This window comes from Balaenoptera ricei, chromosome 16 (assembly GCF_028023285.1).
Source record: "Balaenoptera ricei isolate mBalRic1 chromosome 16, mBalRic1.hap2, whole genome shotgun sequence".
In the NCBI taxonomy this organism is placed as follows: domain Eukaryota; kingdom Metazoa; phylum Chordata; class Mammalia; order Artiodactyla; family Balaenopteridae; genus Balaenoptera; species Balaenoptera ricei.
This window is the reverse complement of record NC_082654.1, coordinates 67,637,754-67,661,673: the sequence shown is the minus strand read 5'-3', so window position 1 is coordinate 67,661,673 and position 23,920 is coordinate 67,637,754. Positions and strand designations below refer to the sequence as shown.

Below are 23,920 nucleotides of genomic sequence, written 5' to 3'. Positions count from 1 at the left end.
AATGGAACAAGATAGAAAGCCCAGAGATAAACCCACACACCTATGGTAAAGTAATCTATGACAAAGGAGGCAAAGATATACAATGGAGAAAAGACAGTCTCTTCAATAAGTGGTGCTGGGAAAACTGGACAGCTACATGTAAAAGAATGAAATTAGAACACTCCCTAACACCATACACAAAAATAAACTCAAAATGGATTCGAGACCTAAATGTAAGACCGGATACTATAAAACTCTTAGAGGAAAACATAGGAAGAACACTCTTTGACATAAATCATAGCAAGATCTTTTTTGATCCACCTCCTAGAGTAATGGAAATAAAAACAAAAATAAACAAATGGGACCTAATGAAACTTCAAAGCTTTTGCACAGCAAAGGAAACCATAAACAAGACGAAAAGACAACCCTCAGAATGGGAGAAAATATTCACAAATGAATCAACGGAGAAAGGATTAATCTCCAAAGTACATAAACAGCTCATGCAGCTCAGTATTAAAGAAACAAACAACCCAATCCAAAAATGGGCAGAAGACCTAAATAGACATTTCTCCAAAGAAGACATACAGATGGTCAAGAAGCACATGAAAAGCTGCTCAACATCACTAATTAGTAGAGAAATGCAAATCAAAACTACAATGAGGTATCATCTCACACCAGTTAGAATGGGCATCATCACAAAACCTACAAACTATAAATGCTGGGGAGGGTGTGGAGAAAAGGGAACCCTCTTGCACTGTTGGTGGGAATGTAAATTGATACAGCCACTACGGAGAACAGTATGGAGGTTCTTTAAAAAACTAAAAATAGAATTACCATACGATCTAGCAATCCCACTACTGGGCATATACTCAGAGAAAATCATAATTCAAAAATACACATGCACCCCAATGTTCATTGCAGCACTATTTACAATAGCCAGGTCATGGAAGCAACCTAAATGCCCATCGACAGACACATGGATAAAGAAGTTGTGGTTCATATATACAATGGAATATTACTCAGCCATAAAAAAGAAGGAAATTGAGTCACCTGTTGAGACGTGGATGGATCTAGAGATTGTCATACAGAGTGAAGTAAGTCAGAAAGAGAAAAACAAATATCGTATATTAACGCATGTATGTGGAACTTAGAAAAATGGTACAGATGAACCAGTTTGCAGGGCAGAAGTTGAGATAAAGATGTAGAGAGCAAATATATGGACACCAAGGGGGGAAAACCGCTGTGGGGTGGGGATGGTGGTGTGCTGAATTGGGCGATTGGGATTGACATGTATACACTGATGTGTATAAAATTGATGACTAATAAGAACCTGCAGTATAAAAAAACAAAAAAACAAAAAAACAAAAAAAAACCCTGGTTTTATTTTTTTATATTTTGTAGTAAACAGACCACTATGCACTGGTTAAAATGTATTCTACAGCCATTTTTAAGGGTTAGAAATAATTTTTGTTATGGTATCTTTCTATATTTTATGACTTTAATTAAATTTCTGATTTCTGTTCCAAACACTGCAATATAAGACAGTATAAAACACATTTTAATCATTAAATTTGTGGATAATTTTGTGATTTTTTTTCAGAGCCTATAACACCAAGGGACTGATAATACAAGATAATGTGTATAAAATACACTTCAGCAAGCTCCACAAACTCCATCCTCAAGGACCTTTCTTTCTCTCACAACCCAACAGCTAATGCACACAATCAAGAAGTCACATCAGGGGTGTTCTACAACTGTCATCATCTTTAAAGAGGAATCTTGTCATGAGTATGAGGTAAAATAAAGGACATTTTAAACCAACTACATATATCCTACTTTACAGAAGCTCGTAGTGAGACAAATAGCATTGACACAGACGTGTACGTACATTTGTGATAGCATTAGTGGTCACAGAGTACAATACTTAGTAAAGATCGTTGGCACTTTCAAAATTATTTTAAACCAAGGATCAAGCAAATTTTAATGCTTCGTGAAAATATTTATGGAGATAGTTTCCTATTATCCATCACTTTTTGTAATATAAAATATAACAAAGTAACATTTTTCTTGCCCTTAATTCTGTGAGGTCCAGTGATTATATTTCAAACAAATGCCAAATTTGGCAACCAAATCAATCACTTTAACTGTGAAAAAGCCTAACATCTTATTTTAGTTTAAAGGTCTAAAAATCCCTTCTTTTATATAGCCTATATTCTTGTATGGGGAGACAGGCAATAGATAAATAAGCACATAAGTATATAATGCCATTTGTCATGGTAAACATAAACTTGAGTAAGAAGATAAAGGCTGGCTGAAGTGGAAGATGCTATTTTTATTTATGATTCTTAAAGGGCTTATGCAGGATATTATGTAAGGTAATGATAACTCAGACCTGAAGAAGTCTGCTGTGCAATTCTTGTAGAAAGCACATGGTTAGAGTACAGGTCTTTTGCCTCCTTAGGAAGATTTATTCCTAGGCATTTTATTCTTTTTGATGCGATGGTAAATGGGATTGTTTCCTTGATTTCTCTTTCTGATATTTCGTTGTTACTGTATAGGAATGCAAGAGATTTATGTGTATTAATTTTGTATCCTGAAACTTTACCAAATTTATTGATGAGCTCTAGTAGTTTTCTGGTAGCATCTTCAGGATTTTCTATGTATAATATCATGTCACCTGCAAACAGTGACAGTTTTACTAAAAAGCACATGAAAAGATGTTCAACATCACTAATTATTTCAGAAATGCAAATCAAAACTACAATAAGGTACCACCTCACACCAGTCAAAATGGCCATCATCAAAAATCTACAAACAATAAATGCTGGAGAGGGTGTAGAGAAAAGGGAACCCTCCTACACTGTTGGTGGGAATGTAAATTGATACAACCACTGCGGAGAGCAGTACAGAGGTTCCTTAAAATTTTTTAAATATAGCTACCATATGATACAGCAATCCCACTCCTGGGCATATATCTGGAGAAAACCATAATTTGAAAAGATACATGCACCCCAATGTTCACTGCAGCACTATTTACAATAGCCAGGACATGGAAGCAGCTTAAATGTCCATCAACAGAGGAATGGATAAAGAAGATGTGGTATATATATACAATGGAATATTACTCAGCCATAAAAAAGAATTAAATAATGCCATTTGCAGCAACATTAGTGGACCTAGAGATTGTCATACTGAGTGAAGTAAGTCAGGCAGAGAAAGACAAGTATCATAGGATATTGCTTATATGTGGAATCTAAAAACAGGGTACAAATGAACTTATTTACAAAACAGAAATAGAGTTACAGATGTAGAAAACAAACTTATAGTTACTGGGGGTTGGGGGTGGGGAGGGATAAACTGGGAGAATGGGATTGACACATACACACTACTATATATAAAATAGATAGCTAATAAGGACCTACTGTATAGCACAGGGAACTCTACTCAATACTCTATAATGGCCTATATGGGAAAAATAATCTAAAAAACAGTGGATATATGTGTATGTACATCTGATTCACTTTGTGGTACACCTGAAACTAACATAACATTGTAAATCAACTATACTCCAATAAAAATTAAAAGAAAAAAGAAAGAAAGAAAGCACATGGTTAGAGAGGGCAGTAAGTGGAAAGACACCAGAAGTGTAGGCATGTCTGCCAAACTGGAGAAACAGTCAGGAGGGCTATGTACCTGAATTTCAAGGTGCAGGGAAGAGAGTTGTAGGGTAAGTATTCTTCAACAAATTGCTCCAAAAGTGGTTCTTGGGATTTCTGTGTTTATAACTAACTGGCCCATCAACAAAGGGGAGTCAATGAGGTAGAAGGGCTCCTGTTGAGTGCATAACAACACTGGGCTGTTTCCTTCTCCCGAGGTACAGGAAAATGTCCTGAACTAGGTGCTCAAAGACTCTGGATCTTGTCCTGTTACTTCCCCATCAGTGTGTGACCTCAAGAGCCTCACTTCACTTCCTGACCTTTGCTATCAGGCTCCAGAATATTTCTCCCTTTGAAACTCCATCGTTTACTTTATGGATACTGGAAATACAAAAGTCTCAATATCCCTCCTACTCTGAGTTATGCCAAAGTCTGTTTCCTAAAAGTCATCACTTCATAAATTGTATCTTTCAGACTTTTTTTCTCTAGAAGGCTTATTCAACATTCCAGAAGTTACTTTTGAAATGTGGGCAGCCAAACATTTCATTTGAGTTAAGCGATCAGCCCCCCATAAGAGTTTTTAGGATGAAAAGAAAATAGAAAATAATAAAAACGTATTATTAGATTTAAGACAATATATTTACTAATTTATTTAATTACTAATGCAAGTTTAGTTATAAAAATTGAAATAAATTATTTAATAATTAACTTATCAGAAACAAACGATAAAAAAAAAAATCCCTTAAGATTCCACAACTAAACATCCTTCCATCCTCCCCATATTATTTTTCTATTCACAGTGCTAGCTATTTCCCCTGAATGTATTTTCAAAGAGAGATGCTTGGCTCCTTAAACTCAGCTACTCTGAGTCAGAAGCTCTGCATAGCACTTGTGTAGAGTTCCCTGAGTGCAAGGCTAGTCTGAATCAAAGCCCTTTTGGACCATGGACTCTCCCGCCAGCCCATGGCTCTGACCCTTTGGTGAAAGAGCACTTCCCAGAATGACTTCAAGCTGAACATCTCTCTCCCAGCATGAGAAACAGAGATCACTGACTGGTGCTGCTTTGTAGCTTAACCAACAGGTTTCTCAACGAACACTTTTTCCTACTCTAGTCACCTCTGTTCCCTTAGTCAAAAGTCTCTTCAAATGGTGCACACATGAGGAAGGTCATTAAGTGCACTGAGAGTGTACAATCTCACCTCTTGCTGACCGGTGCTAGCAAGCGATTCTGCTTTTCCTTGCCTTCAACTCTTTGCTTTCAGAGGAAACAGCAAGAGCCTCACTATAGAATTCTTCCCAGTAATGTCTGATTTAAATCTGCATATAAAGCTAGGTTACTCTGCTGCACGTCTTTTATTAAATTCCTTTAGAAAGCCCCCTGGAAACTGGCTTCTCTACAAACTGGCTTTGACACTATAAAGGAGTCATATCATTTCCAAAAAGGACAAAGTGCTTTAATTGGTATTCCCTTGGCAAGACTCCTGTGAGAATGTAGAGTGACTACGATGAATTCAGGAAATCTGCTTTCCACTGAAAAATGAAAAGGCGTAAATTCTTGAACGGTAAATAAATGTGAATGGTGCCTGAATAGATTCTCCACAGTCAACAAAGGGTCTGCAGAGCATGAAGAAAGGAAGGGAACATTTGCTAGCGGTTAGGCCTATGGAAAGAAAGTGTCGGAAAAACTGGCTTGATAAAGAACTGTGATCATTAGTGCCCAGGCACCGCGGAACGTAGTCTGGTGGGTAAAAATGATGCAACATGGGGCCTCAAGCAGCAAAATCAGGACCCAGAAACTAGAGTGAACATAACAATATATCGTGCAAATTTGATACTTTTGAGAGGGAAAAGCGGGATAATCCAAATCTGTCCTAAGGAAACCAAGACATACACTTACCCTAATTCACTGCATGTTTAAATTCACTCAGCAAGTATTTATTTTATGAAAATTCATTTGCAATCCAATAATCTTTGGACAAATTTGTTACTACTATAACATAAAAAAAATAAGAAGTAACGGTTGAATAAAGTTGATGAATTTCAACATCATGTGAGTCTCAAAAACTGAATTTCAAAATGTGTGATAATCAAAGGCTAAGGTAAAATTTAATTTTATCTGCTGAATGAAAATACCAAGAAGAATGCAAAAAAATTCCATTCAGCTTTTGGAGAAGGGTGAGTCCTAGTAATTAAAGGACTCTCTCTGCAAAATAGTAGGGCAGGAACATAAAATTTACAAAGAAAGAAGCACAGATAGCTCAAACTACAAAAGAAAAGGTAAGAAACTTTGAGCACCTAAGGCGTGGAAGCCCTCAGGGTAAAAAGAAGGATGGAGAAAGGAGGCTGGGACACTTCCTATTCATCCCTTCCCCTGGGAACAGGAAGAATTAGCAGAAGTTGCTCTAGGTGGTCACATGATTCAAGGAACTTGGAAGGAAAAACAATTCTAATATTCATATGTTTTGGACAATTGGATTTATAAGGGAAAACTAATAAAGGAGTGATTGGATCCTTGGGCAAGTCATTCAAGATTTTGGTAAACAGTCAAAACAGACTATCTAAAACAAGAGTGAAAAAACTTACTCTGTAATGAGACAAATAGTAAATGTTTTAGGCTTTGTGAGCCACATAGTTTCTGCTGTAGCACAAAGAGCAAGGTGTAATATATGGGTGTGTCTGTATGCCTAAAATTAGAATTTCATATAATTTTCACATTTCAGAAATTCTTCTTACAAATTTTTCAACCATCTAAAAATATTAAAATCATTCTTCACCCAAAGACCATACAAAACAGATGGTGGGCTAAGTTTGGCCCTAAGGACGTAAGTTTGCCAACCCCTGATCTAAGATAATAAGTAATGAGTCACAAATATAGGGAATAAAAATCAACAAAAGAGGAGTCATGCATTAGAAATATTTGGTAAGCAGCCAGTTATAAAGTAGAAAGGTGTCAATTTTATAATATTCAAAATGTTAGCATTTTCAGAAGTCCATGCATGCCTTTCTAATTAGTCCCTAATTAATACAGTTTGGTAGGACTTTATCTAATTAAAACTGCTTGTTTTCTAAGGTGTTGGCTACTGGGCAAAACATTATTTTCTTAAATTAACTTTATCAATATAATTTACATGTAATTTTATGTGTACAATTTGCTGAGTTTTGACAAATGTATACACCCATGTAACCACCCTGGACTATTAGTCTTCATAAAAGTCTGCTGAGAATTTGTTTGGGACATCATTAAATCTAAAATCAATTTGGGGGGACTTCCCTGGTGGTACAGTGGTTAAGAATCCGCCTGCCAATGCAGGGGACATGGGTTCGATCCCTGGTCTGGGAAGATCCCACATGCCTCGGAGCAACAAAGCCCGTGTGCCACAACTACTGAGCCTGCACTCTAGAGCTCACGAGCCACAACTACTGGGCCCATGTGCTGCAACTACTGAAGACCTTGCGCCTAGAGCCCATGCTCCGCAACAAGAGAAGCCACCACAGTGAGAAGCCCAGACACCGCAACAAAGAGTAGCCCCTGCTCACTGCAACTAGAGAAAGCCCGTGTGCAGCAACAAAGACCCAACATCGCAGGGGAAAAAAAAAAATCATTTTGGGGAAAATTGACACCTTTAGCAATATTGAGTCCCCCAGTACAGAAATATGATAAACTCCAAATATTTAAGTGATTTTACTTTTTCTTAGTAATATTTTTGAATATTTGTAAAATTGAAATTTTTATAATTTTCAGAGTTTAGATCGTGTATGTCTTTGTTAAATTTATCACTAAGTTTATTTTATTTTTAATGCTGAAATATACCGTACTTTTAAAAGATATATTTTCTAGTTGTTAGTTACTACTATATAGAAAAATATACTTTGAGTTTCATTGTATTTCTCTATTGTACTTTTCTTTTTTCTTTGGCTGCACCCTGTGGCATGCAGGATCTTAGTTCCCTGACCAGGGATCGAACCTGCGCCCCCTGCAGTGGAAGCTCTGAGTCTTAACCACTGGAGGACCAGGTAAGTCCCTATTGTACTTTTCCTATTTCATTAATTTTGCCCTTATTTTTATTTTTCCCTTGCTCCCATTATAAAATTGTTTTTTGTATACTGACCTTGTATTCTGTGATCCTATATTCTGTGATCTAAACTTATCTATCAGTTCTACTAGAATGGGTTTTTTTGTTGTTATAAATTTATTTTTTAGGATTTTCAATGTAGTTGAGAATATAATTTACCAATCTAGACAGTTTTACTTTTTCCTTTGTAATCAATATACTTTTTATTTATTATATTAATATTATTATGATTATTGATTTACTGTTCCGGCCAGAACATCCATAACATTGTACTGCTTTGGAAAACGGACATTCTCACTTTGTTCCTAACCTTAGGGAACAGTGTTTTGTCTTTCATTTTAAGTACAATTTTAAAGCTACTTTACTAGGTAAACGTAGTATTTAATGGTATGCTTTCATTTCCCTCCACAGTGAAGGAACTAATGATATCATGTAAAATAACAATGTAAGTGGTAATGTAAAACAGGGACTTCAGTGCATGTCTTGATTTTACACAGTATTTTTTTCACTATTTCTTCATTTCCAAATTGCATTACACAGAGTTCTAATTGTACAAGATAATATTCTACACTGGTTAGCTTCTAACTGATACCACCATAGCCTTTCTCTCTGGCAGTCTGAGTGAGACTTCAAAGAGAAAAACAGCAACTCGGTCCAGAAGACATATAAAGAAAAAAAATTTTTGAGGTCATGAAGAAAAGACACTATGGTGGACAATGAAAGAAGTTCAAAGAAATCATGACAGTGCAAGTAATTTAAATTTAAAAAATTATATATTATTCCAGTAAAAGCTATAAATCTATCCACTTCTATACATACAGTAGAATTGGACACAAAAGGTTTTTCTGGCTATATAAGCTGAAGTTGTATATTAAACTATGTTCCAATTCTAGAATCCATTTAAATGATTCATGTAAAGATGGTCCCTGTAAACTGGGACATGTAAATGTTTTTTTATTTATTTTATTTTTCTTTGTTTTTTCAAAAATTAATTTCCATCAAGTGAGCTATCCAAAATATGTTCCTCTTCCCTGAAACATAAAGTTAGAAAACTAACACAAAAAATCTAAATTTATGATGGTCCTGTCTTTGGAAAGCTCTCTGTATTCTCAGAGAACTTTTGATAAGGCACATGTGAAAATTCACAAAGAAAATATATGAAAGTCTACATTCTGAATACCCGTTACAGGATGAATTTTTGCTGAATTTTTTCCTCTCTTTGAGAGTATTTCACTTCTGACCACCCATGCTAGTCTCTCACAATTCACTTACGCCATCCTTTTCAAATTTCCTCTCTTTCTGGTTAAGCACCTTTTACCAAAAAGATGAGCCATTGAGCCTCCTTGTATGTTTCAAGAGGTTAAGAAAAACAATACGCAGAATTATAACGCTAGCTTAAAGTAATATGGGTTCAAAAGCAAAATTTGCATTAAATCAACTATAATTCAGATACCGAATGTTAATAAACATGGATATCCTCTTACACAATGTAAACGGTACCGTGAGAAAAAAAATAATTCTTTGAACTTCACCCTTTCAAGTTACTTTTTTGGGTTTCAGCTTCACGTTGCTCCACGAGCATATTTCTACAGCTTCTATAGCTAACATTCTTCAAGATATACAAAATCATAGGCAGCTTCAGTAGTACTAGTTCTATTCACAGTGGTAACAGCAATAGAAGCTATCTTCTTATTAGACTACTATTTACTAAGTACTTCATTTCTGTTAGCTCATTTTGTCAGCATAATAATCTTTTAAAGTAGGTATAATACCAAGTTCATTTTACAAAGGAGGAAACTGAAGCTTAGTTGAGATTTGTTACTTGCGTTAGTTTTAACCATTATATTATTAGGGCTCTTGCTGGGCTGCACCGCACAGGCCCACAAGCCCCGTGCTTGCCCAGCTTCAAGACTGAAGAAAGAGCTGGGAGTCAGCAACAGAGACATCAGTGATTTAACGGATGGGGGAGCTTACATGTCTGACGCAAGGTCCTGGAGCGACACCCCACCGTGTGCTTCAGACGACGGGCAGGACATGGCAGCAGTCCTCACTCCCAGAGAAAGGGGAGATTGCCAGTTATAGGGGAATTGATTTCAGATGGGCTCATTAGTTACCAGGGAAACCAGCAGAGGGGAATGCCCCTCACAGCCCCCTTTAATAAAAACAATCACTAGCTGGGGCCTGGGGCAAGTATGTAGGAAGGTCAGTCATACGCATAAGATATAGGTGAAGCAGGCACTGGTCGGGCAGGGGAGGTACAGAGAGCAAGAGGACAGTCATCTTAAGTGGCCTGACCATACAGCTCTTAATCACTGTAAAATTTATACATAGATATTAAACACCAAACAGATAAAAAATAGTAATACTCCCCACTCTCCAAGGTTAAGAATGAGATTCTACAAACTCAATTGTCCATACACTGAATCCAGTGGAGATAGTTATAGTAAATGTCACAGTATTTGACTCAGAAATTTTTAAAATAATCTAAACAATGGCAAACACAGTTATTCATCAAAATAAATATTAAAGACCGGTATAATCATATTTTTTTGTAAAACTATAAAATATCAGGCTATGATCTTAAGTTAGTATTTTATCATCTCAAGAGCACTGAAGAACACTCATGAAAATTCAGGCACAAGACTGGATTCTGTAACGCTCACACACATTCTCAAGAGCATAGCTTAGCCCTCCCTGAACTTGCAAAATTATACATGTATTGCCTTAATGTTGACACTCTTTAGATACTCTAAATAAAGTTTTGCAGTTCTAAGTTCAGGATATCGGTCAGCATTACATCTGACCTTTTAAAGAGAAGATTATACCAGATCAATTTTATTATCTTCTATGTTAAAGGGACAGTCCTCAAAGAAAAAAAAAAAAGATTTTCATTAATTACACCTGAGTTAGACTTCTATTTTCATACTATAATCCAATTAGCAGTTAAGTACAAAGGTTTATGGGTCATCATCCAAGGAATCCCTGCAGAAGTGCTGTACAGGTGCCCTTAGCGGCTGTCTAGGAGACTGGGGGTGTACGGACAGAGATAATGGGCCTCTAGACTATCCTGCATGGTTTCAAGCACACGATTTCTGCTTTTATCTGTTTTTTTTTGCCATAAAATGTGTTTGAAGAAAGAGTATCTTTACCTCAACATTCAAAAACACATTCTTGGGCTTCCCTGGTGGCACAGTGGTTGAGAATCCGCCTGCCAATGCAGGGGACACGGGTTCGAGCCCTGGTCTGGGAAGATCCCACATGCCGCGGAGCAACTAGGCCCGTGAGCCACAACTACTGAGCCTGAGCGTCTGGAGCCTGTGCTCCGCAACAAGAGAGGCCGCGATAATGAGAGGCCCGCGCACCGCGATGAAGAGTGGCCCTCACTTGCCGCAACTAGAGAAAGCCCTCGCACAGAAACGAAGACCCAACACAGCCATAAATAATAAATAAATAAATAAACCCAAAGTTTAAAAAAAGAAAAAAATAGATGTAACACTCAAGATTTCAGCTAAAAAAAAAAAAAAACAACATTCTTTCAAACCGAACACTTACCAGTATGTTCTCAGCTGGCTGGAACATCAGATTCTAAGGGATCTTAACACTAACGCCCTCAACTGGAGCTATCCAGCAGGGATTAAGGGCCAATATAATTTAATATTTTTATTAGTAATCTAGGTGAAGGAACTAAGATTATATTTCTAATTAATACTAATTTAGGTATGGTCACCAACCAAAATCAAAAACAACCTGATAAATTACCTGAAGAATCATTTAGAAATATAATGAAGTTTAATAGCATTAGGATTTGGGGCCAAGAACAAACACACCAAATCGAAATGGAGAAGGGATATACAGGCAACGACAGTATAAAAAATAAAAACAAAAAAGTTATTGTCTATCCAATAATCATGGTGTTTAAGAGGGGAAAAAATAGGCTAACAGTAGTTGGCTGTATTAATAGCAGTAATGTAAGAATACATCTTCCACTTTATTTGACATCGGACAGGCTCTAATTAGAGTATGCTTTTTGATAGTCTCATTTGAGAAGTTTGTTGAAAAGTTAAATAAGGACTAGTAAAGAACACAAAATACTAAATTATTTCTGTGAGGAAAAGTTAAAAGAAACTGAAGCATTTACCTTGAAAAAGAGATGACTATAGGGAAAAATTACTGCCCTCTAAGGCTGTTAATAATTACAATAAATTGTCCTCCTGCCCTAAAGAGGACTACTGCATATGAGGGATATACAGAAATAATGGCAAGACAATTTAATTTGCTATAGGTAAGCTATTTTGATAATAAGAAAAAATTTTAAATACTAGAATATTCAAGTGGGAGAGGTTATAAGACTTTTACCCCTAGATAGCTTTTGCAGAAAAAAACAAAACAAAATGCATTCCCTGCCCTGGTTCACCTATGCTACTTCACTGGTTTATCTTCTCAAATATCCACCAAGGGATACTGGAAATGTGGGGCTTTCACTCTTGTAAAGTGACCTCCTGAAGTTTATGTGCCTTCTTCATCCTTTCAGTGTTTCCCTCCTGGTTCCAGCTCTGAATTAATACTAGCCCACTAGTCACCTAGTCCACACAGGTAAGGAATAAAAACTTTTGTTAGAAGAAGAAACTATTTGGCAAAGGTACTTTGCAGTTCAGACATAGTACTAGTACAGTACCACTGTTCCCGGTCACATACAAACAAATACTTCTAGGCTGTTCAGAAATATATATTCTGAGGTTTCTCTCTGTATAACTGGCTTGCTTGAAGGTTTTCCCAAGCTCTGAAGTGCTACATCCCATGTCTTGACACCTCTAGACTTTCTCTTACAATTTCTTCCATAAGCGTCCATCTGCCCTGCCAGGCTCCTCGACTTTTGTTGGCCCTTTTCCCTACAACGTCCTCAGTTGGCTCCATTTTTATGAACTGCTCTATGTAACCTATGACATTCAGACCTGTCAGATACTACTAATGCTCCATCCTTATCTCCTCAGTACATCCAATTCCATCTCACAGTCTTACTAACAGTTAATTCCAGAGGCCTTCAAATTGAACTCTACTCATACTTACAAATTGCACTCACCAGTCTTACTGATTCTTCTTTCCTTTACTCTGCCTCAGGGTGGATTTTTTGGCCACAAGAGCTTCATTGGCCCTACAGGAGGCTCTGGTAACACCTCTGAAGAGAGGTGGCCTTTAACCAAGGGTGAATAGGTGGATAAACTGGATTTTGTTTCCCTAAGGTAAGATAATTCTGAGGTGTGCTCTACAGTACCCTCCTAGAGTTCCCCAGGCTCAAGCCCCAGTTGTCTGCAGTGACTCATAATCACCACTTGTTGGTTCTCTGTCTCACTTTTTCCTAAACAGACTAATGTTAACACAAATATTTGACTCTGCCTCCAGGTGAACCAATCCTAAAATAATCTATCTCCATATATTTACATGTGCATTTTCCAAAGAACTTCTATTGTTTGTTTGTTTTTTCTTTTTAATAGCATTAAAAAAATATCCCACATTAACATTTTGAGTAAAAACAAATAATCTTGGTCTGTGTATATGCGGTGTGCCCACAACAAATGACTCACTTTCACACTCAGAAAGATGGTATATATTCTCCCAAATAGACAACTCTCAAACATTTCTTGTTTCTGGCAGTTACAAGTGAGATTTCTTACTGAACACTCTGATTCTATGATCTAGTATGAGCGGGTTCAGCCATAGAAATACCTTGTTTTAAACACATTTTTCTGTAAATTTCAGTAGTGATGAGAAAGATCCTCTCCTTTCTGCTCAAGAAAAGAAAGTAAATTACTTTATGTATTGTTCTTTGGCTTTTGATATGCTATGTGACACTTCAGCAAATCCTGCACACAATGAATTCTATCATTTCTGCACCTGTGGCAGTTAAATGTGCTCATTTGCATAAGTTACAACCATATACATAAGTAAAAGTGTTGTTTGTGACAGTAGATCTGATTTGGGGGATACATATGAATTTCTAAAGTTCTAATGGATTTTAGCATTGACATTACGGCATAGAAATAAAATATTTCTTGCAATCATTCCAGGCATACCAGATGGTGAAAAGTGTTACAATAATTCAATGGAAGGTAAAGCAAACTTACCCGAATCATCATGACTGAACATCTGATATCATGAATTGTATCATAGATCTTTTTTGAGATGTCCACAAACTGATTATCATCAAACACATCCAAAGAGTTTTTACTTAAGGCTTCCAAGGCAACATTCACTTGTGTTACAAATTCCGGAATTGCTGTTAAAATGAATAAGAAAGAGAAAATTGTCCTATTTGTATTTTCAGATTTCTGGAGTTTCCAGGAAATGAAGAATCATATTTTTAAACAAATACTTGATTAAAAAAATTTCCATTATATTTTAAATGTAGGGAGACAAAACATTTTGGCAGGATAACCTTGAATCTCTGAAATACAAAGGTAACCAAAGACAAGAAAGGCATCGTTATGGAAATGTTTTAAAAGATTATCTTTCTCCTTTATGGCATTTTTGTTTTTACCAATTCTGGAACCATATAATTATTTTTCATCCTATCCAATGTAAGCTCAAAGAAATGACAAAAAAGAATTGGTGTGAATAATAGTTGAAATTGTAAACATAAAAATATTTAAAGAAAAAAAACATGTGAGTTGCTAAATAGAAGAAAATTAACTAAAGATACTAATTCTACTCATAGAAATAATAAAACTACTGTAAACTTTCTTTTGATAAAATATTTTCTCATCATCAAAAAGATTAATGAAAAGAAACTGGTGATCTTATATGCAAAACGTTTCTATGTAAAATAACAAAACATTGAATGAGTGTAGGGATATATCAATCAGTAAGGCCAATCCATAGAACGCCCTTTTTTTTATTAAGATTTGAAAATAGTCTCAATTAAAAACGTTTCTCCAACTTTACTTTTAAGGTTAATGATAACAACATTCATTAACTCTTCAGTAGATTCAAGGCAGTTTTCTAAGTGTTTGCTGTGATTTAAATCTTAAAACAACCCCAGTATTAACTTGGGGTTCATACTTAGTTGAATGACACAGAGAAATCAAGAATCTTTCACAGAGTCATTCTGCTAATATGACTTTTAACTACTATACCATATTATATTGAATAAGTTTCTTCCCCATGTGAATATGCAGGATAAAAGCAGATTAATTTTTAGAGCAATGATTCCAAACCTGGAAGATATAGTACTTTATCTAACACAAAAATATTAATAAATATTATTTTTTCCTAAATCCAAATCTCTATCTGCATGTATGGCATACCATGTCTTGCAATCCTACCTGCCATGTTCTTGATATGGGGAAATGTTGGCAATATACATAGGTACCCATATTTTATCTAGTCTCAACTTTCCTCCACCTACTAAAATATATCACCTATACCCTAATTCTTAGTTACTATACCCACCAGGATTATCCACTGTGCTTTTCTCCTCTGTCCATTCTCTAGGTGTACCATCCAATAAAAAGGGGCACCTGGCCACATAGGGCCACATATGACTATGAAACATTAAATTCATTAAAATTTAATTTAATTTGAAATTGAGTTCCTCAATCACATTTACCACATTCCAAGTGCTCAGTATACACCTATGGCTATTGAATTCTGTTTTGAGAGTGGCAATATGGAATGTTTCTATCATACCAAAACTTCTATTGGATAATATTATTCAATAGTGAGATTTCGGGCTTCCCTGGTGGCGCAGTGGTTGAGAATCTGCCTGCCAATGCAGGGGACATGGGTTCGAGCCCTAGTCTGGGAAGATACCACATGCCGCAGAGCAACTAGGCCCGTGAGCCACAATTACTGAGCCTGCGCGTCTGGAGCCTGTGCTCCGCAACAAGAGAGGCTGCGATAGTGAGAGGCCCGCGCACCGCGATGAAGAGTGGCCCCCGCTTGCAGCAACTAGAGAAAGCCCTCGCGCAGAAACAAAGACCCAACACAGCCATAAATAAATAAATAAAATTAAAAAAAAAAAAAAATAGTGAGATTTCATGAAATCACTGTCTCACTTTCAGTGAACAGAATAACAAAGGCAAGGAGAAAGCTAACTCACACCACTTTGCGCAGGAGAAACACTCCTGAACCACAATTCCCACTAATTTAGATGTGACTCCCAAAGTGTATCTCTAATCTAACCTTTTCCCTGAATTCCAGAGCTATAAATCCAAAATAGTCCACTGCAAAATTCTACCTAAATCTTTCATAACACCTCAAATCCATCCTATCTAAACCTAAACACATTCTTTTCTACCTGGAAAGCCTAATTTTCTTGTAATATTTTCTAACTTGACGCCCAGTCATCAATGAAAAAAAACTCAGGTGTTTTCTTTTACCTCCTACTCTTTTTTAACCTCTGTATCCAAATGTCCTCTAAGTGTAATCTCCTCTACCATATAAGTACATTTTAAATCCATTGCCAGAGCAGCCCCACTGCCTCTAGCCATCATTATCTCCTGCTTGAGCACTCACCAGAGTCCTCCTGCCTAAGATCTTCTCATCCTTCAGACTCATCGTAAGTATAATCTTATTGACAAAGCCAACTCTTAGCAGTAAGTACAACAGTGTCTGTCACAAAATAGATTCTCAATAAGTTGTTTTATTAGTGAGTCACGTCACTACACTGTTCAAAAATGTTCACTGGTTCCTTGAAACTTTTTCCTGTTTGTAGCCCAAGTGTCTAGCCTGGCACATAGTAGATAAGCAATTGAATTAAGTAATCGAATGAGTTAATGAATGAATAAATATAAAAACTCCACAAAAATGCAGGTACAAATGCAACATGTTAAGCTTGCATTTCAATGTAATTTAGGTTTTGTTCCTACTCGGGAATCTCCAAAAATATACTTATGTGGGCTTATAAGAATATTCGAGATATTTAATGAGTTAATCTTTACTTTTTATAGTGTTGAGAGAGGAGGAAACTCTTAAGGAAATGTGTCCAGTTATTTCACACTTCCTTCAGGTTCTTGGGGTGAACAGCAAACCCCCCAACAAAACTTCTACTCCAAAGAACATGACAGAGAGGCTCCTAATCACTTTGACATCCTCTATTAACCCTAAAGACATAGCTAAATATAAAGAGTTGTGGTCTCAAAACTTCTGGTGGTCTACCACTGACAAAACTCTTTTCATAGTCTTCCCCACTAAAAAAAGGTTTTTCTCATCCACCAAACAAGTGTGCCATACAATAATAATTTAACTCTTTCTATCCACATCTTCAATTTGTTACTAACTGCCTCTACAATTTGAAACTGCTCCTATCATCTTCCTATGTAGATCTTGGCCAAAAAAGAGAGACAAGCATCAAATCATGTAAAGGTCTAGTTTTCACTGCCATGTGAGATAATGTGAGAAACATTTGGCGTATTTTAAGGAAAATACATCATAGCCTTTTCATTATTGCAACATGATTTCAATTTAACTCCTCTAGGGGCCTCTTACTAATAGACTAATATTAGTTCCAATTAAAATAAAATCTTTCAGAAGCAAATGTTTAATTTCTGAAGTACAGATGGAAACTACTACTTTTTTCACTCTAACAGCATAAATGAACTATTCAAAGCCGACATGTAATACATTTCTCATTTCATTAGCTTAAACATCAGCTGTGGGTGTGCTTTATTCATACTATGGACATATGGTTGCTTGGATCAGAGTGGGCGTGAAATTTTTTAATGCTTTCAAGAAAATACAAAGTGAGTATAATTAAGTAGCCAGTTAGTGGTAATTTAGAAGGAAAAACAAATTGACAAAGCTATCTCAAATCCATAATCTACCTACATTTCAAGAAAACAAGGTTTACACACAGTATACCATCCATCATGTTATACAATCATTGATCAGAGAAGGGGACACCTTAATCAAATTCACTCTAATCATTTGACATCCCAGGTAGAATCAACTGTTCTGAACTTTGGAGTGTAGATTTATTAAACAGAAGCGGCTTTGGGTCAATACCTTGTCAACTTCAAAGCATCTTGTCTATTTTATACTGCCAGATTCTAAGCCAGTCCTGAACTCGTTAGAAGTCTGTACTTTCTCTACCGACCTTATTCAGAATATGCAGAATAATAATATCCATTGATATTATCCATTGCAGATATTATTGATATGATATTATCCATGCAGAATAATAATATCCATTGATGAGTGCTTACTCATCTTGGCACTGTGCTAAGCATTTTGTATGCATTGTCTCATTTAATCCCCACAGCAGCCCTGTGAGGCAGGAACTATTATTATCCTGATTTCACTGATGAGGAAACTGAGGTCAAACAGCTAATAAGTGGCAGGCTGGTAACTGAGACTCCAGAGCTTGCTCTCTGAGCCCCAAAGCTGCACTGCCTCCTTTTGATAAGTAAAATACTTTGGGCTTCTTAATTTCAGTGCTCCTGGGGCACTGAAATTAATGTTAATGTTAATTAACATTAATGTTAATGTCAATTAATTTCTAAATTAATGTTAATTTTCTGGCAATAGAGCCAACTTCTCCCAGGCCTTGAGTCTCTCTCTGGTACTAACTCAGGAATATTTTATCCCTTCTCATTTCTTGCTAAGTTTATTATGTGCTTTTGAAAGTAGGTAAGGGTACATAATTATTGGATTAAATAGGTCAGAAAAAAATCCAGACTCATTATAGGTAATCATCTCCAATGATGTCACTAAATTATGTTTTCTATCATTAATAAAATGCAGATTAAAATATTTCTAATCATACTATTATCTTTGAAAATTACCAATTATAGAGGTATTTGGTTTTGAAAATTCACATAATGCTGTCACCATTTCTTTACATGACGCTAAGTAAGTGGGAAGAAATTACAGCAGAAAGTGCAACTAAGCATATGCATGATTTCTATAAATGCCTCATACTCTTCATTTTTTAGATTTATTGAACAAACATTGATTATCAAGGTTCATACTTTTTTTTTTTTTAAGGAAGCCAAGAGTATGTATCAGTACTGTGTTTGGTCCCTCACAGATTACGTATCATAAAAGTCAATAACTAGTGAGAATTTTTCCTTTTTTCAAATGAGAGAATCAAGGATCAGAGTGAGTGCTTTATGACACATCACACAGTTAACAAGAGCCATACTGGCCTCACTATTCTACTCTACCCCTACCTTTCCATGTCCTGGCTATTGTAAATAGAGCTGCAATGAATATTGTGGTACATGACTCTTTTTGAATTATGGTTTTCTCAGGGTATATGCCCAGTAGTGGGATTGCTGTGTCGTATGGTAGTTCTATTTTTAGTATATATTCTTTTGTATCAAGTTTCACTCAACATTAAACTTAGGTGATTTGACTCACATTGCTGTATGTAGGTTTAGATTTCTCATTCTTATTACTGTATAGTATTCCAATGTACAATTATACCACAATTTATTTATCCATTCTATAGTTAATGGGCATTTGGATAATTTCCAGTTTGGGGCTACTATACATAGTGATGCTATGAAATATTGTGTACTTTTTGGTGCTAGGAATATATGTACATATTTTCAGGGAATTTACATACATATTTTCAGGGACTATACCTATCAGTGGAATTTCTGAATCACAGAATATATTTTTGTACCATGTTAATAGACACTGACAGTTTCCAAAGTGGTTGGAACACATTTTACTCGTATCAACAGTGCCTGAGAGTTCTAGCTGGTTTACATCCTCACTAACACTTGGCATATTCCAGCTTTTACATTTTAGCCTTTCTGGAGGGTATATTTCCCTCTTCCTTTTTAATATATTGATCAGGTGTGTGTGTGTGTGTTCTACTGGTTAAGCCTCCGGATTACTTTCATTGTTTATCTACTCTCTTGTTGTTCTTGAGTTTAAACAGTTTAAATTTTCCTCCTTTAGAATCACCCACCATCTTATCTATTGCTTAAGCTCATTCTTTAACCTCTTCAGTTTCTACTATCAAGAAAAGCACAGGACTTCCCTGGTGGCACAGCGGTTAAGAATCTGCCTGCCAATGCAAGGGTCATGGGTTCGAGCCCTGGTCCGGGAAGATCCCACATGCCACGGAGCAACTGGGCCCGTGCACCACAACTACTGAGCCTGTGCTCTAGAGCCCGTGCTCCACAACAAAGAGAAGACACCGCAATGAGAAGCCCGCACACAGCAACGAAGAGTAGCCCCTGCTCACCACAACTAGAGAAAGCCCATGCACAGCAATGAAGACCCAACACAGCCAAAAATAAATTAATTAATTAAAAAGAAAAGAAAAGCACACACAGGAAAAGAGTGAAAGAAAAATAGAGAAGTAAAGGAGCTCCACGATCTGTATCTCTAGCTAAATACAGATCAGTGTGCAGGGGATCACACACTGATGACCATAGAAACATGGGCCATAGGAACAGGGAAATGTAAACATTAATAAACAGAAACCTCATTTAAAATGGATTTGGGAAGACAGAAGGGGCAGCTCTCACACCCTACCTCTTGTTATCAATTGCAGACCCAACAGGAAGAGACATACCTTTGCATCTCTGAAAGGAAGAAAGTTCCTATTTTACTACCCAGCAGGAGGAAGGAAGAATTTCTCCTTGCCTGGCAATAGCCCAACCAATGAGAGACCGTCTCAACTCTGCCAGTGAAAAGCCCCTACACTTCAAACTCCCAGTTTCTTCCAATGGACATTTTGTTTATAACAGCCCCGCCCACTCTTTCTTCTCCATAAAAGAATGTTCCTCTCCTTTGTTTTCCAGACCTGCCTATAGTTTGCCACAGATTCCATGTCCTGAGTTGCAATTCTTTGCTGTTCCTGAATAAACCCATTTTGCTGGTAAATTAACTGACGGTTTTATTTTTTTAGGCCAATAGAAATGTCTAGGGGGGGAAAAAATCTTTAAAGATGCTGAGGTGTACAGACAGATTGGGAAGGCTTCTAGTAGGAGAAACGTATCTTTGTTTGACATATCTTTGTGGTGTTGAGGTGGTCCTTCACATGCTGCTGGGGATTTCTTGGGTGAGAAGAAAAAGAGTTGATCTCAGCTCTCCAGACTCCAACTCTCTCTGTCCAGCTGTCTATGATTATATGCCTGAGAACAGCCCTTTTCCTAACCCTGTCTACCTGGTAACCTTCTACCCACTCTTCATATTTATCTTCATAGATAACAGTTCTTTGTGAAACTTCCCCTGATCACCAGCCCACCCATGCCTCTAACCGTGTTAGGCAATCTTGTCTCTTGGACTTGCTGACACTAAAGACATGCATTTGCCAAAGATCCTATGTCTCTAACTGCATGTGTTTTCCTATACTCAGCCACTTCCAAAATCCTGACAGAGAGCTCTTAAAATCAGAAGCTCTGTCAAGTCACCTTTGTTTCCTCAGGAAAGGGGTAGGTATCAGAGTCAGAATTCAGCACCAGGTATTCAGACTCAGAGCCTGTACCCATTAGCACTCTATTCTACTGCTGGATGCAAGGATAGCCCTGCTGAGACGTATCCTCAAACATTAAAGAACATTGAGGGTAAAGAGAAGAACTAAATCTTCAAGAGAAAAAGGGTCATCTATAAAATATTAAAATCAGATTGGTATTAGACTTTTCATGAGCAACACTGGATACCAAAAGGAAAAATATGAAGCCATGCATTCAAGTATTAAGTAGAAATTATTTCAGAAATGAGATTCAATACTCAGCCAGTGAATTAAGTGAACAGTGGGATAAAGATTTTTTCAGGCATGCACGTACACAGAATATTTAATTTCCATGAACTCTTCATTAGGGAGATACTTGTCAATAGATTCTTAAAACAAAAAGTGAATCAAAGGAGCAAGATATGGGGCTGAGGAAACAGTGGAGTTGGAAAAGCAGTCGGAAATACCTGTGGGTATTTCTGTGTGTTGTACGTGGAAACAATGAATAAACGTGTAGATATTTTTGGGAGCCAGGGTTCTCACTATGGAATAAGAGAGGTACTACAATGGAATGTGATAAGACAAAGAACCCTATGGGATGGGATTGCATTGGAGGTGTCAGCACGAACTTATGATTTCATATGTAGCAATATATTACCTTTTGTGTAAGAGTGAAGAGGAAATAAAAAAGCACATCCTTAATCTGCTTATTTTCACAAACATTAAAAAAAGACTCACATGAAAGATAAAGGAATAAGGAAACTTGTTATTTACAAGGGATGCTAAGAATTGGGTAGAAGAAATATGAGAAGATAGATCAGTAGCTGAGTATATTTTGTGTATTTTTAACTCTTGTAAGCATGTTAACATTATACAATTTCAAAAATATAAAACTGACAACAAGGATATGGGCAGGGGAAGGAAACCTAAAACCAAATGTAAATAGCAACAAATGAATTTGTTTTGAGGTGTGTATCATCGGGTTGGTTACACTTGACTACTTTCTAAAGCCCTGCTGCCCAATCCGCTAGCTGCTAGAAATATCCTGCTATTTAACTAAATTTACATTAAATTGATACAAATTAAATACAATTAAAAATTCACTTCCTCAGTCACTCTAGCTCACCACAGGTGGCTATCATTTTAGACAGTATAGATATAGCTCGGTTCTATCCTTGCAAAATATTCTGTTAGCACTGTTCCAAATACTTGCAATCAAGTATTTGTTGAGCACCTGTCCTCTGTAGGACACTGGTTTAGATCCTGGAAGAGTGAGTATCATCTGTGTAGTTTTTCTATATATACTTCACAAATACAAGTTATAAACCTTTGGAAAAAACCCTCTTTGGCACCTAGAAATGTCCTGGGCCATTGCAAAATTGTGTCAGGTTCTATTTACTGATACCATTCTTAGCTTTTTTGGTCAATATATATTCACCTTTGTATAAATACAGGTGACTACCTAAACAAGAAAATGTATGTTTTGTTTGTGCTTTGAGAAACTATAGATGATATCTTTGCTAACTGTGTTAATCCCATGAGGGTTATGGGATTTCACATCTGCTGAAATTATACTAGTTGTAATATATGTTAAAAATGTGCTGAAATTTCAGTGCCAAATTGTTATTTTTACTTTGACAGAATTGTCATTATTTTTAGTGAGTTATAATATTACAGTGAAAGAGTAGAGACTCAATCTCATTGACAGTAGTGATTTTACTTTCCCTTTAGTAATTCACTATCACAAGGTTTGTAAGGGCTTCCTATGTACAAGTGTACAATATTAAGATTTTTAAAGAACAAATTCATTTTTCTTATATCTGATATTCATTTATCTTGAAACTTCTTGCTATTATAATCAGTATATAAAAAATTTCAGGGAGCCCAGATTAATATGATTTAAATATATATGCACATATGATTCATTCAATAGACGTTTTTCTAGAAAGTCAAATAAAAATTGATTGTGAACTTCTTGAGTGAGAGAGCCTGTTGTATTGAATTACTCCTTTTACTAATATTTCTTGATCGAATGAAGAAAAGTCATATTTTAAATGCAGCAGGGAAGCTTTCTATTTAAGGCAACTGAAGTGACTTATTTTATAAATATTTATCCCTTAAGCTCTTTTTTTGTAAAGCTGGATTTATGTACATTGGTTACAAACACTATTTTAAACAAGTCTACTGAAGTAAATCAAGATTTATAACTATGCTAAAATTTTTTTAAATACTTACAGAAATCCAGAATCCTCTGCATCAATGTAAGCTAGGATTGTGGAAGGTTAGTCAATTTTTTTTTTTTTAAGGGAGCTAAAATTCTTCTGTAAAATGAAGAAACTGGTCTATTTCTAGCATAGACTCTCTGGATCTGTAGGTCTATTCATAATCACACATGCACTGTGTTCACTTTTTCTAGCTACATTTGGTTACAAGCAGAAAGACATTAGAAAAAGATAAATGAATGGACAGGAGGATAGCAGATGTATGGACAGATTAATGGGTAGTAAAATAAAGCATGGGTTGTTGGAAGAAAAGATAGGTATATAGAATCATGGGAGTAAGAATTTGTGAGTGGATGGAAGGAGAGATTAATCTTTATAGCTTTCCTACTTCCAAAAGAGAAAAAAATTCAAAAAAGCTCAAAAAAGAGGCAAGGGTACAATAAGCTTTTAAAACTTAAAACAAGGCCAAAATAACCAACAGCCACATAACGAAAGTTAGGGAAGACAAGTGTAATTACATCAAAACTTCTAGAGTTAAGGTACAGCAATTAATTATAAAACTGATCTGTTGCATTCCAGGCA

General features: G+C 36.2%; 1 protein-coding gene across 4 annotated transcripts in view; it reads right to left on the bottom strand.

Moving 5' to 3' along the window:
- CTNNA3 (catenin alpha 3) overlaps positions 1 to 23,920 on the bottom strand; it is a 1,736,704-nt gene that overhangs the window by 321,469 nt on the left and 1,391,315 nt on the right. For all 4 annotated transcript variants that reach the window (XM_059899110.1, XM_059899112.1, XM_059899111.1 and 1 more), the window contains one exon: positions 13,831 to 13,982. In XM_059899110.1, coding sequence (XP_059755093.1) covers positions 13,831 to 13,982 — 152 coding nt within the window. The remainder of the gene's footprint in view (positions 1 to 13,830; positions 13,983 to 23,920) is intronic.